Here is a 12975-nt window from a genome sequence, read left to right on the forward strand (position 1 = left end):
TATTAATAATATAATATACAGTCAAACCAAAAATTATTCAGACACCATATATCATTTTGGATATTTTTTTTTATAGTGGGTGCAGGACACTATAGTTCATTTATGTAAGTTAGGATAGCAAGGTGTCTGAATACATTTTGGTTTGATTGTAAAATATAAAATTATATAAATAATCTATACAAGATAATTTTACAAGGAAAAACAGACAAAATTACAAATCAAGTAAGCGATTTTTGCATTGGAAAGAAATGCATCTTGTAATGAGGAGCTGTGGGTAATGCAGACCTTGGTCTTGGCTGGACTTGCTGGACAGTGGTTCGGAAGGGCAGTGAGGACTGGCTTCCTGCACGGAGTCACCATGAGCTCCGGTCAGAACTTTATCTGCGAGAGACGCTGCAGACATTCTGCTGTACATGGAGCTGGGCTGCTACACAACACATGCACACAATATTCTGGTCAAGAGGAAGTCCAAGATGACAAACTATGAGAGATATTCAAGACAGCTTTTTTGCATAACCATATATATATATATATATATATATATATATATATATATATATATATATATATGACACTATCTCATGATAGTGAAAGAAGACGTGCTCACTTTGCTACTGAGGGAGGACACAGCTTTACTGCAGTCTGATACTCCGTTGACTTGGGCGTCGATAGGGGCGAGACCTGGCGGAGGGGATGGAGTGTTGTGGGTGTAGCCTGGTACTCCTGACAGCAAGATGCTTGTTAGAGTGGCCTGGGTGGCTGGGTGGATCATCAAGGGCGATGAGAATCCTAAAGAAAAAAAAATGAGCCAGTTTGAATTTTCACTTAATATAAAAAAATTTATATAAAATAAAATAACGGATTTGGTTCTTAAACGACAACAATGTGATTGTAAAGTGGACTGAGACTCTTAAGAAATATCACTATTGTATAATAAAATTCCAATATTTATTATAACAATAAAATAAAATAAAAAAATACAATATTAAACTATTGAACTTGGTTCTAAGAAACAATGTGATTGTAAAGTGAACTGAGACCCTATCACAAGTGGACCAAAAAGATAAATATTACTATTGTAAAATAAAATTATACTAAAATAAACAAATGGAGTGGGTTCTAGGGCTGTACGATATTGAAGAAGAGTGGGATATGCGATAACTCATTAAATAATGCAATATTTGATATGCGATACAATAATGCTTAAAGTGTTTAAAATAAACTTAAATTATCTTTAAAATATATTTAAAATTATATAACCTACATACGTGTTTCACATTCTTTTTTGACAAGAAAACATCCCTACAGCTTCTGAAAGTGAACAGCAGTGTTTTACTGTAGCATAAGAAGTGTTATTTTAACATCAGTGTAAACCACGGGGTTTAAGGTTTCAGGAAGGCGTACATTAGGTTTATTAAACAACAGAAACTGAATAATCAAATGTAAAAATAAAGCACTGCTTAGTTTTCACTGTATGAATGAAATATATACTGATTCTTATTAAAGCTACAAAACTTATTCAGCCAAGAGCAGTCAGCAGTGTTGGGAGTAACGCGTTACAAAAGTAATGCATTACAGTAACATATTACGTTTTGCTGTAACGCAGTAGTGTAAGGCATTACTAATCAATTTTCAGTAATATTTTACTCGGTACATGTTCGGTAAGGCTTGCGTTACAACAGACTTTTAGTTTTAATTGTAAAAAAAAAAAAAAAAACAGCAAGACCGCCAGACATTAACAAATGAAAGATGCAAGTAGGCTAAATTACCTGTTCGTGGTCAGTCAATAGCCGCGTGTGGTGTCCAAGTCTGTAATTAAAGACTGAATGGCAGCGTCTGATATATTTGTATAGCGATTTATTTTTTACAGGAGTGCCGTGAGGTATGATTTCGGCCTCTGTGCTCACGCTCGCCAGAGGAAAAGCGGCTAATGGTGAAGATGGCATGAAGAAGACTACATTCGCGACATGGACGTATGCGCATTAGGCTATTCGTTCTGTGTTTTCTTTCTAAACAGTTAGGCTATGTTTATATGGTATTTTTCATGTTTTCATCACGCAATCATGTTTTTGGTGAGGTGGTGACGCGTTCATGTAAGGGCGGCGGCGCTGCCGATAAAGCACCTAAAAGCTGTCACAAAGAACCGGCAAAAGCAATGATTATGCATATGTCAAATATAGCAAGGAGACATGTTGATTGTTTATTAATAAAGTCAAGATGAAGTTGACTATGCTGACTCGCGATCTTCGCAGTAGTGAATGCACCAGAGAGAAATGCACATTTCATTTCATAAGCAGAGAGCAGTCTGTTTTCTTTCGTTTTGAATTGTTCTGTTTACAAGTAGACATTTCAATATAGATATATTTTTCAGGTCCGTACAATTAATACAAAACGAAATTCACTTTAAAGAAAGGCTTCGTGTCTTCTGTGTAAGGTGTCTGTGAAAGTTTTAAAGCAGTCTTTTAGTGCCGCTTCAGAGCGGTCGCGTCCGTAACGGAGAACTGTCACGTCTCTAACATTTTTTCCTCATAAATGCGAACACGAAAAATAAATTAAAATGAATATTTTATGTTCTGTGGAGAGCCAACCCTTCTTCATTAGATTTGCGCAGTGTAATTTACAGAATTACAAACAAAAAAAATCGTTGCCTCCTAAAAGTTAAAGATTTTTTTTTTGTCACACATGACTGTCGATTTCCCTAATATTAAATATAAAACGCATGTGTAGACTGATATTTTTCTAATGTCTGGACTCCTTTCTGGGAGGAGCCTATGGATAAACAGACGTTTCAATATTTTGGTATTAATGCATTTTCTGAGAATTTATATTTAAGTTTTGACTGCAAGTCTGCAAATGTCATGTCCATAACGCTGGAATTCCCAAATTTTAAATAATTTATCCTCAACTAGCTTTGTGGTGTAGGTCTACATATTTTATAATGTTAAGTTATCTTCAAATAATACTAGGCTAATAGTAATTTAAAGATGTGGTAGCATTGGATCTGGACGGTATGGATAACGCTGGGAGTTGGAAGGGGTGTGTCGCCATTCTGCAGGTTCGTGGATCTGAGTGTCTCGATTTCGGTTTCATATCGCATATTACAGCCCTAATCATTTTAGAATGTTAAGTTCTACTTCTGTATAGTTATTTTGGTGAAAGTAACTCAAAAGTAATACAGGAGTAATGTAACGCATTACAATTCTGAGACAGTAATATTGTAAGGTAATGAATTACTTTTAAATACCAGTAACAAGTAATATATAATGTATTACAGTTTGGAAGTAACTTGCACAACACTGGCACAACACAATATCAGTGATATTCTCTGTCTTTTGTGCATGACCCCAGTTATTGCAAGCTGTTGCGATATGCATATCGCGATATATACATTTGCGATATTTCGATAATTTCTATATATTGTGCAGCCCTACTGGGTTCTTAAAAAAAAACAATTAGAATGTAAAATGGACCAAAAACAGATTTTAATACATTTTCAAGTTCAAGTACAATTTGTATGCAAAATTTGATTTATTTCAAGAGAAATGAAGTGTGAAAACGATGAATGCATATTGAGTGTGATTGTTTGAGGAGAAATTCTGTCAGTCGTCCTTTTACCTGCTGTGCTGGCGGGACTGGCCAGTGAGTTGGACCAGAGAGTGGGGCTGGGCGTTCCAGAGGAGGGTGTCTGCAATGGGCTGATGGAGCTGTTGAGAGCGTTGAGAAGGGAGTTGGTGGAGTGTCCTGTCATGGAGGCCGTTGTAGGTCCAAGAAGACCTGCAGGTCAGAGACAATAAACCATACACACACTGTCAACATTAGACATACTTAACCCAAATAAAGACACTTACTTTGCAAGTTGTACACCTCCTGCAAACTCATCGGCTTATACAGTGTCAATTTCAACAACAAATTTTATATTCGGCATGAAACATAAGTTGCATTATACTTTTTCTTCCCTATTGTGATGTATATCCAAGTGAAATGGGTTCTTGAACAGGAAGAAAAATGGTCACACTTTAGATCAAGGTCCAATTCTCACTATTAACTACACCTTTTGTCTCAATAAACTCCTGATTACTGTTTATTAAAAGTTAGTAAGGTAGTTGTTAAGTATAGGTATTAGGTAGGATTAAGGGATATAGAATATGGTCATGCAAAATAAGGTATTTATATGTACTAATTAAACAGCTAATATCCTAGTCATATGCATTGCTAGTAATATCGCTAATAAGCAACTAGTTAATAGTGAGAATTGAACCCTAAACTAAAGTGTTACAAAAAAAGAGTGACAGGTTTTCCTGCCCTTGCGTCGAAATACACGGACGTGTAACAACAACTTTAGGACCATGCAGAAGGCTAAGCCTAATGGTTGCTTATAATGCCCAACTAACTTTTTGTATTGTTTTCACAGACCTGCATTTCAACATTTGAACATTGTATTGTATATTCTAGTCAATCCACAAAAAATAGATTCATGAAAATTGAAGTCAAGCTGATTTATAGACTTGAATGTACTTCTATAGTCACCATAACATACATTCACTGTGGTCTTACCCAGGCTGGTGAGGCCGAGGCCGGCTGAGGCCAAGATGTCGAGCCCCACGGGGCAGCTGAGAGCTGGAGGTGGGACAGGGATACACGGAGAACTGCCACCATTACTGCTGCTGATGCAGCAGGTGTTGGTGGGGACTGATACACCGCTGCTCTCCAAACCCAATAGATAGCGTCTGGCCTCATACATGTTCAGAGCGTTCCTCTCCACACTCTTTACTATCACTGACTGACAGCCCACAGAAAAAAGAGATTTATAGTTTAGAAATCAGCTCCCTTCCACTAGTAAGCACTATATTTGATTATTACAGTGTTTGTTTGTCAGTGAAATGACAGTAAATGACAGAGCAGAACAAGACAATAAGTTCTCATGAAGACAATAAAGACCCCAATATACTCATAGCAAAGTTCTTCAATCAGTGTGGTAAAAAGAAGTCGAAATATGTTAGAGAACATCCCGACACGTCCACGCTGCAGAGAGCGGCGTTTAGGTGAATATATATGTTACGCGCTTTCCTCTCAATAACAAAATAAATGCACAACAAAAATGACAGAGGTAAGTAAACAGCAGTTAAGAAAGCATCTGGTCATAACGATGGGGATATGTTTGAACAAGCTCTGCAATTTTGCTCTCCAGTCAAGTCACATCATGTTTTACTTGCAGACGTCTGACCTCGATAATTCCACATTAAAGAAGATAGATTATTACGTCGCCACGGACCAATGGTAGTTCGAAGGTATTAACTTTTCCTGAAAGTTTGCTTTGGCCATGGCTTTCCAATCCTGCTCCTTGAGGGCCACGGTCCTGCAGAGATTAGCTCCATCCCCAATTAAACACACCTGAACCAGCTAATCAAGGTTTTACTAGGACTAAGGCTGAATCCACATTCTCCCCTTATACCCTCAAGTAGGGCATTATTTGAGAGGACAGCCATTTGTAGTGGAATCCGAAATCATAGTGGACGTAATCGAGTTCACTCATTCTATCCCACCAAGTGTACAGCTGATATACGCTGAACGGCTGTCCGAATTTGCTCGCTCATTTTCATTCACTCCTTCAAGTTTTGTGTCGTGTGTGAATGGTCCTTAACTACACATTTTGTTAAAAATGTTCTAAGTTCTAGTGTTGGTGTAGTCACTGCCTTTTGTCTTTGTAGTGCAGCATGTCATCATTATGAGTATAATGTACTTTTCTTTTTAAAGGGAGTTAAACAGTTTCAATAGATGGTCTTTGTTCACTGAGGAGGATGTTTTGATTTCTGAAATGTACAGTATGTTTTCATTGTACATCAAACTCTTATTGTATTTCAAAACATCAATGGTATTTTTATTTCTAGAGATCCACTTACATAATCATGAGGCTGGAAAGATCTGCCTATTAGTGGTGAACTCTTTGAACTGAAATGAATCTGGGGTTTCCTGGTATGTACTGAAATTCTGCATGTCCTCATTTTTTTCCGTCTCAATTGGTATAGAATGTACTTCCTTCCTTATAAATGTGCTGTATACACTAGTCAAGGCTACTACTGTAGCAAACTATTAGCAGAATGAAAAAGAGAAGCTGGAGGCATCAACACAAATCACTGAAATGGAAAAAACAGAGGTTTTTGCTATAAGACTGATAATTTACAGTGCTGCCATTCAGCCTAAAACACAGGATAGGATTTCACCATTGACCATGACCAAGGATGTTAAGCATTCCCAGTTTCCACATCCTGGTATTACGCCACCCACAAATCCTATATGTTCCATACATTACTTTTACAAGACTAAGGCGCCTTCATTTTGAGCCTCTGTGAGAACTAGGCTTTAATGCTTGATCTGATTCAAAGTGTCTTACATGGTGGCACTAAAAAACAGAAATCACCAAGTCTGCATTGATTTGCTCAAACAATACAGCAAAAACAGTAATATTATGAAACATTATTAACTTATGTAATGGCAAAGCTGTTGTGTAGCTTAATAGTTTTGTGGAAACAGTGTTAGTTTTTTTCTGGATATTTTGATTAGTAGAAAGATCAAAATTACAATATCTATTCAAATTCTTTTGTAAAATTATAAATGTCTGTAATTAATTTAAACTGTCATTTTGATAAATTTAACAGATCCTTGCTGAATAAAAGTATTAACTTCTTTATATTTTTTTTACTCATCCCAAATTTTTGAAAGGTAGTGTATAAAAAAATGCTGCATTTTTTCAAATAAATATATACAAGCACATTTTTTAAAAGAATATAAGTAGCTAAAATGAAGTATTTAGACACATTCTGGTTGTCAAACATTATTGGATCGTGTTGATAGTTAGTGTGATGAACTACACCTCTGGTTCCTCAACTGAGGAGAACTGACTTCATTCATCCACTAAAAATCACCTTGAAACAGGTTAATTGAGAGTAATAGCAAAATGGCTCCAAAAAAAAATGTTAGTTGTGAGAAAAGCTCAGAGTGTGATGTAGACATATGGTGTCCGCCGTGGTATATGTAGGTTTGGGTGAGTGTGCACTGCAAACCTTGCTAGGTTGCTTGGGTTTTGGTTTGACGCTAATGAACACATCAAGCTGTTCCATTAGGGAAGTAATGCACTTTGGTTCCACCTCAATGTCCTCTTTGATATCAAACATCAGCACCAGTGGCAGGCAGCCCTGCAGAAAGCACAAGGAAAAAGGCAAAAAAGAGAAATGAACAAAAAGTTTTTCTACACTGTTGTAAATCATTCATTGAGTCGAACTTTAAGTGTTTCAAGGACTCAGTTGGCCTCAGTCCTAAAGCAGCAGAGCTACAGTTATTCAGGAGTGATCCATCACCTACTTCTCATGTTGAAAAGAAAAACAGCAGCAGGTACTCTAGGAGTAAGGCTTTCATTTACTGGTCCTTGACCTTCTTTTTCCTCTCCTGACACAACTCAGCAGGCAGTGAAGAAACTGCAACATATGCAGGAAAAGTTCTAGAGGCTAGATTGTGTGGTGGAAAGCCTGCTATGACAGTCTTATTTGTAAATGCTAAAAATGTCCTTAATGGCTCTAAATCGAGCCAAAAAGCATGAATAAATTATTCTTGAATAGTGTCTCTTCCCTTGGCCTCCTGCTGCGTGTTTAAATCAGGACTGGGCTGGTTTGCGGGGACAGACGGGCCAATATCTGTCTCCAGAGAGGACCGCAGCGTTGAAATGCTAATTATTTAGCTTTCTCCACTTGTGTGTTCCTCACAAGCATTGTGTTTTTATGGTTCTTCTGGTGCCCCTGCATTTGTCACTTTTATATTCTTCTGTGTTGTTTGGAGACCACATAATGAGACAAACCAGAGTCACTATTTCTCTAATGGCTTGAGGGAAGATGAAAATGAGAGAAGAAAGAAACAAAATCTTCACATTTTCTGAAGAAGTAAGTGTTCGCTTGTGCAAAATTTGGCTTGACGATATTCGCAAGAAGTGCTAATGTGTTTTGGGTTGTTGCTAGGGTGTACTTGGTGGTTGCTAGGTGCCCGTTGAATGGCCCAAGTCAAGTCCTAATTTCTTTTACAATTTTTCTTCTAAATTAAATGTATTATCTTTTAATGGTTTAGATATTTTTGGGCCAAAGATGAAAAATGTCCAAGACAGAGAAAACTAAACCTTGACTTTTACACAAAAAAAAGAAAAACTTTTATCTAATTTTACAATGATCATAATTAAAAAGTGATAATATATGTTGGTATCATATATACTTTCTAGGTAAATTTCATCAAGTGATGCACCAAAATATATATTTTATTTTTTACAGAGGCCAAAGATTTAATTTGGCCGAAAACTGAAATTTCAGTTGATAATCAGTTATTAATACTAACTACTTTTAATAATCAAAACTCAAATAAAAACTGAGTTGTATATAAATATTTATATTGCACATAAGGCAGTTTTATATAAACTTTTAATGATACATTAATTTGTTGTTGAACTATAAATATTTACAAAGTGCTTGTAATAAAGAACTTGTTGAATGAAGACAACAGGTTAATTAAAAATGTAAATGTAATGTAAATCGTACATTATTTATAAGCTGGTTTATTGGAGTCTTTCTGCGGCTGAAACACTGATTGCGAAAATACATGAGACATGATACATGTATCTTTCAACATACCTTCTGATGTTCATTCATGTTTATTTTGTGCTAGTAGTAAAGAGAAAGATGACCGGAAAGATGCCGTTATCTGTCACGCCACATTGTAGAATGTTAAAACAATATTTATTTATGAATTTCGTTATAAAAAATGACTGAAAGCGAAGACTTTGTTTCATATCAAAAGTTACAAAGCACAAAGACTATTGCGATTTATTGCTACATATAATGTTTAGTGAAGTTTTGAAGTTTCATGCATTGACTGAACAGGCCTACAGCATAGACTAAAAGATTTACTGAAAGATTGATTAAAAACGATAAATCGATATTGTCAACCCAAAAAATATACACTGACACAGTCAAAACGTGCCAACGGAGAACAGCTTATTAAATGCTGTTTCAAACAATGATTTCACCGTTCCAGTTTTGGCCGACCACAATTTTGGTGAATCACTATCAACTGTCAAAAAAAGGTCAAATTATCTAATATTTTAAGAGATTTATTGAACTTGACACACAGCCATGAGAGTCTGCAGAGGGTATAATTTACTATTTTTCATGTTTAAATATTAAATAATATATAATAAATAGTAGATTGGGACATACAAAATGAGTATGCAGTCACTGCAGTGATTCAATAAAGATTCACTGCACTCAAGTGTAGAATTTTTTCACCCATTTTATTGGCCGACAGGTCTGACTGCTTAGAGATAATAGCACACCTCTCCTCAACATGCTGCATTATTTGAGGTGTCATTCTTGTCAGTAGCACAAACGCGGTGGAAACAATCTCTCACCATCAGGTACTGACGGGCCAGACACACAGAGTCAATGGTTCCCTGCATGTAGACGGTGGATTTCTTCTGCGGGCAGTTGGGGTCTGGGAAGTGGACCTGGGCTCCTGTGCGCTGCATGATGTGCTTGATGTTGCTGCCGTTGCGGCCCATCATGAAGAGGTGGTGCTGGGGTGCGATGTCAAGCTGTGTGCTGACCGTGATGGCGCTGGCCAGGTTGCCGGCGAGGTGCTCTAGTAACACCGCTGTGCCCCTCTGCAACGAGACCAGTTGTGGAAATTAACAGGGGCTTGGGGCAAAAATGCCACTAAAATGAATGTTTTGTTTTTCATGCTACTAAGATGACCAGTATTAAGTCTTGATTTTCTAATGCATGATGCTAAGTAAGATGCAGCTTCTGTGCTACTTTTGCAGTGTAAAGTTGTTGAAGTTGATCAAATTTTATCTGTAACAGTCTATAGTATTCTGATTAATTGGAGTAACTGGTTACATTTAAGTATGACATAGAAGCCATCAAAGATAAATTTAATAAGGTAGATATAAATATTGCCATTACAAGGTCAAAAATGCCCCCGGAAATCGATTCAGGGGTAAACATAATTTGGTAACACTTTACAATAAGGTTCATTAGTTAACATTAGTTAATGTATTAACTAACATGAACTAACAATGAGCAATACATTTGTTACACATACTTTGTTAATGTTACTTAATACAAAAACAGCTGTTCATTGTTTGTTCATATTAGTTCACAGTACATTAACTCATGTTAACAAATATAACCTTTGATTTTAATAATGTATTAGTAAATGTTGAAATTAATATAAACTAAGATTAATAAATGCTGTAGAAGTATTGTTCATTCTTAGTTCATGTTAACTAAGGTAGTTAACTAATGAACCTTATTATAAAGTGTTACCCATAATTTAATGTAAAAGTTCATTTCTGACCCTGAATGAAACGGTAAATACCTCAGGTCACCGTGATTTTGTCAAGTAAAACATGTTCCTGAATTAGCATATTGTGTTGATTCTGGAACAACATTTCTCTCTGAAAAGTCCTTACCCTATCCCTACCCTTAAACCTGACCCTATCATAACTTATCCCTAACATCAGAGGGAAATGATAGGTGAATAACACTGACGTAGAAGCACCTAACCCTGGTTGTAAGCCTAAACTTGACATAAACAGTAAACTTGTCCCTCAAATCTGATTGGTTGACTGGAACGTTGTTCCAGGATCAACAAAGATGTTGATCCAGGAACATGTTATACTTGGTGAAATCATGTTAACCAATACCTCACTGACCACTTTTTCGGACTCAAGTCAAATTTAACCCCCCTTCTAAAAAGGGTCACGACTGGGACTTTCTGTCACTGACGGAGCATGTTTTAGTAAACAAGAACCTCTTTATGTTCTTGATTTTCCATCTGGCATATACGACCCTGAGAATGGCCTAGATTTGGGAGTTTCTTTCAGCACACCATAAAACTAGGGGAAGAGAGGAAAGGCAAAGGGGCTCTTTTGGGGTTCCTTTCTGGCCGTATTCGTAGGCGGTTTTGGCATGGCCTCCTCACCCCAGATCTCAACACATACCAGGCATAGCCAATAGCCCACAGGACAACTCCAGCCCTAGACTCTTCCTCAAGACCAGAGATTGAAGAAGATTCTCCTTGGGAGGAAAAACAGGCTCTACCCACACTAGATGCTCGTTCTAAAGCATTCCCAGCAGCCATTTAATTTTAAATGTATTAATTATAAACATATTACATTATTTTCGTGATTAAATTCTTTAATAAACAAACAGCACTTAACATATCTTAACTTACCTAACATACCTAACTTAAAAGCGCAATATAACACATAACCACAACCCTCCCAAATGACCAATGATAAATAATGGGAAAAAAACTTGAATAAATTATAAAGAGCTATATTTGAAAATACAAAAATGCAAATGACATTTATTTTAAATAAAAAGAAACATTGAATTGGCTTGGTTGAGAACTCCATTTATTCCATGAAAATCTAAAAATTAAAAGCAAAAATCTCCCCAAAAGCTTCAAAAGCTCGAAATGCATGTTCACACCAAGAACGATAACTATATATAAAGAAAAAAAATAATAACAATAACTAATAGCGTCCACACCAGTGGTCAAAATTGCTCTGTTTATGCTTAGCAGGCGCTGCTGTTATGTAGTCCGCCGCTTTAAAAGTTTGAGAGCTTTAAAGCATGGTTTGAATTTTGATTGGCTGTCAATGTTTTTATTATTTAGCAGCTGAAAAAAAAATCGTTCAGAAAGTGATTACAATGATATAGTTTCTCTGTGCCGTTATCATTATAGTTGGGGTATAGACTCAGCTATTATTTTATATTTGGAATGAATTTTAGAACTATATCTTTAATTATCGTCCTTGGTGAATATTCCCCTGGGACATTTCAAAAGTGTTGCAATTATATGAAAAACAAACAAACAAAGATGGAGATGAAGCCCCCATGTACAGTACGCCAGTGTATGAGCGTCTCACCTTCACGGCCGCAGCATTATTCTGTGAGCCCCGCACCACTCCTGTCGCTCCATAGAGTCTGGACCTTTGTTTGAAGGCCACAGAAATGTTGTATGTCTGGGAGATGTGCTGGATGGCAGGAGAGCTAGGGTCAGGGTTCAGCTGGACTATGACTGGCAGCTCGAACATCAACACCAGCGGGAGTAACTCCTGAAGTAAGACAAATAAAACCATCAGTTAATGTTATATATCTGAATTACCGAGACTGTGATTTCAGCTGAAGGCAGATAAGGATTATGGGTAATTAATCAGCAGATCTACACTGTGTCAAAACATCAAAGAGTTTCAAAAGTCTCCCAAAAAAGAAATGGCCTTTTGAACCAGAGATAGAATAATCAGGAAACCATGGGGAAAGAGAGAAGGATTGAAGCAAGAACAGATTCAAACCCACATCTCCCACATGAGCACAACAGCTCAAGATGTCCCTCGTGGAAAAAGTGTTGAATGCACACTTTTAATGTACTTCAAGTCTATATATATATATATATATATATATATATTAAAACTGGATGGTAACACTTTATTTACAGTTTCCTTGTTACATATATTAACTATAGTAAACAGTAAATTATGCATAAATACAAGCAACTGAGCCTAAAAAACCCCAATCTTAAGTACAGGTTGTAAATTAATATTAATCAGTACTGTACAATTAAACCTTAAAATAAAGTGTAACCAACTGTACTGGCAAATAATATAATAATTTAAAGAAGCACACTTAATTTGATGCATTGACTAACATACTATAGAACATGTAAAATGCTTGATTATAATTATAACTGTAATGTGATTTAATATTACATTTACAATATTTTTTTTACTATAAACTAAATTGCAACTTCATTACAAATGTGTAATAACAATTATATTTAAAAGCATGACATACAAGATTCGACTGGAATTACACTGAAGTATATGTTAGTTTACCTTAAAATCTTGTCAGTAGGCTACATTCAGCAGTAGCCTAC

At 36.3% G+C, this 12975-nt stretch overlaps 1 protein-coding gene across 2 annotated transcripts in view; it reads right to left on the reverse strand.

Annotated features, from left to right (window-relative positions):
• Positions 1-12975, reverse strand: part of bicc1 (BicC family RNA binding protein 1) — a 116712-nt gene that overhangs the window by 18517 nt on the left and 85220 nt on the right. Inside the window, exons 7-13 of one of the 2 annotated variants that reach the window (XM_077206018.1) lie at positions 11969-12157; positions 9443-9694; positions 7062-7193; positions 4555-4780; positions 3616-3774; positions 608-789; positions 286-427 (exon numbers count right to left, since the gene is read on the reverse strand). In XM_077206018.1, the coding sequence (XP_077062133.1) occupies positions 286-427; positions 608-789; positions 3616-3774; positions 4555-4780; positions 7062-7193; positions 9443-9694; positions 11969-12157 (1282 nt within the window). The remainder of the gene's footprint in view (positions 1-285; positions 428-607; positions 790-3615; positions 3775-4554; positions 4781-7061; positions 7194-9442; positions 9695-11968; positions 12158-12975) is intronic. The other variant, XM_077206019.1, reaches the window with a different exon arrangement.

This window comes from Siphateles boraxobius, unplaced genomic scaffold, assembly GCF_051911475.1.
Source record: "Siphateles boraxobius isolate OS27281-9 unplaced genomic scaffold, OSU_SipBor_1 55, whole genome shotgun sequence".
NCBI lineage: Eukaryota > Metazoa > Chordata > Actinopteri > Cypriniformes > Leuciscidae > Siphateles > Siphateles boraxobius.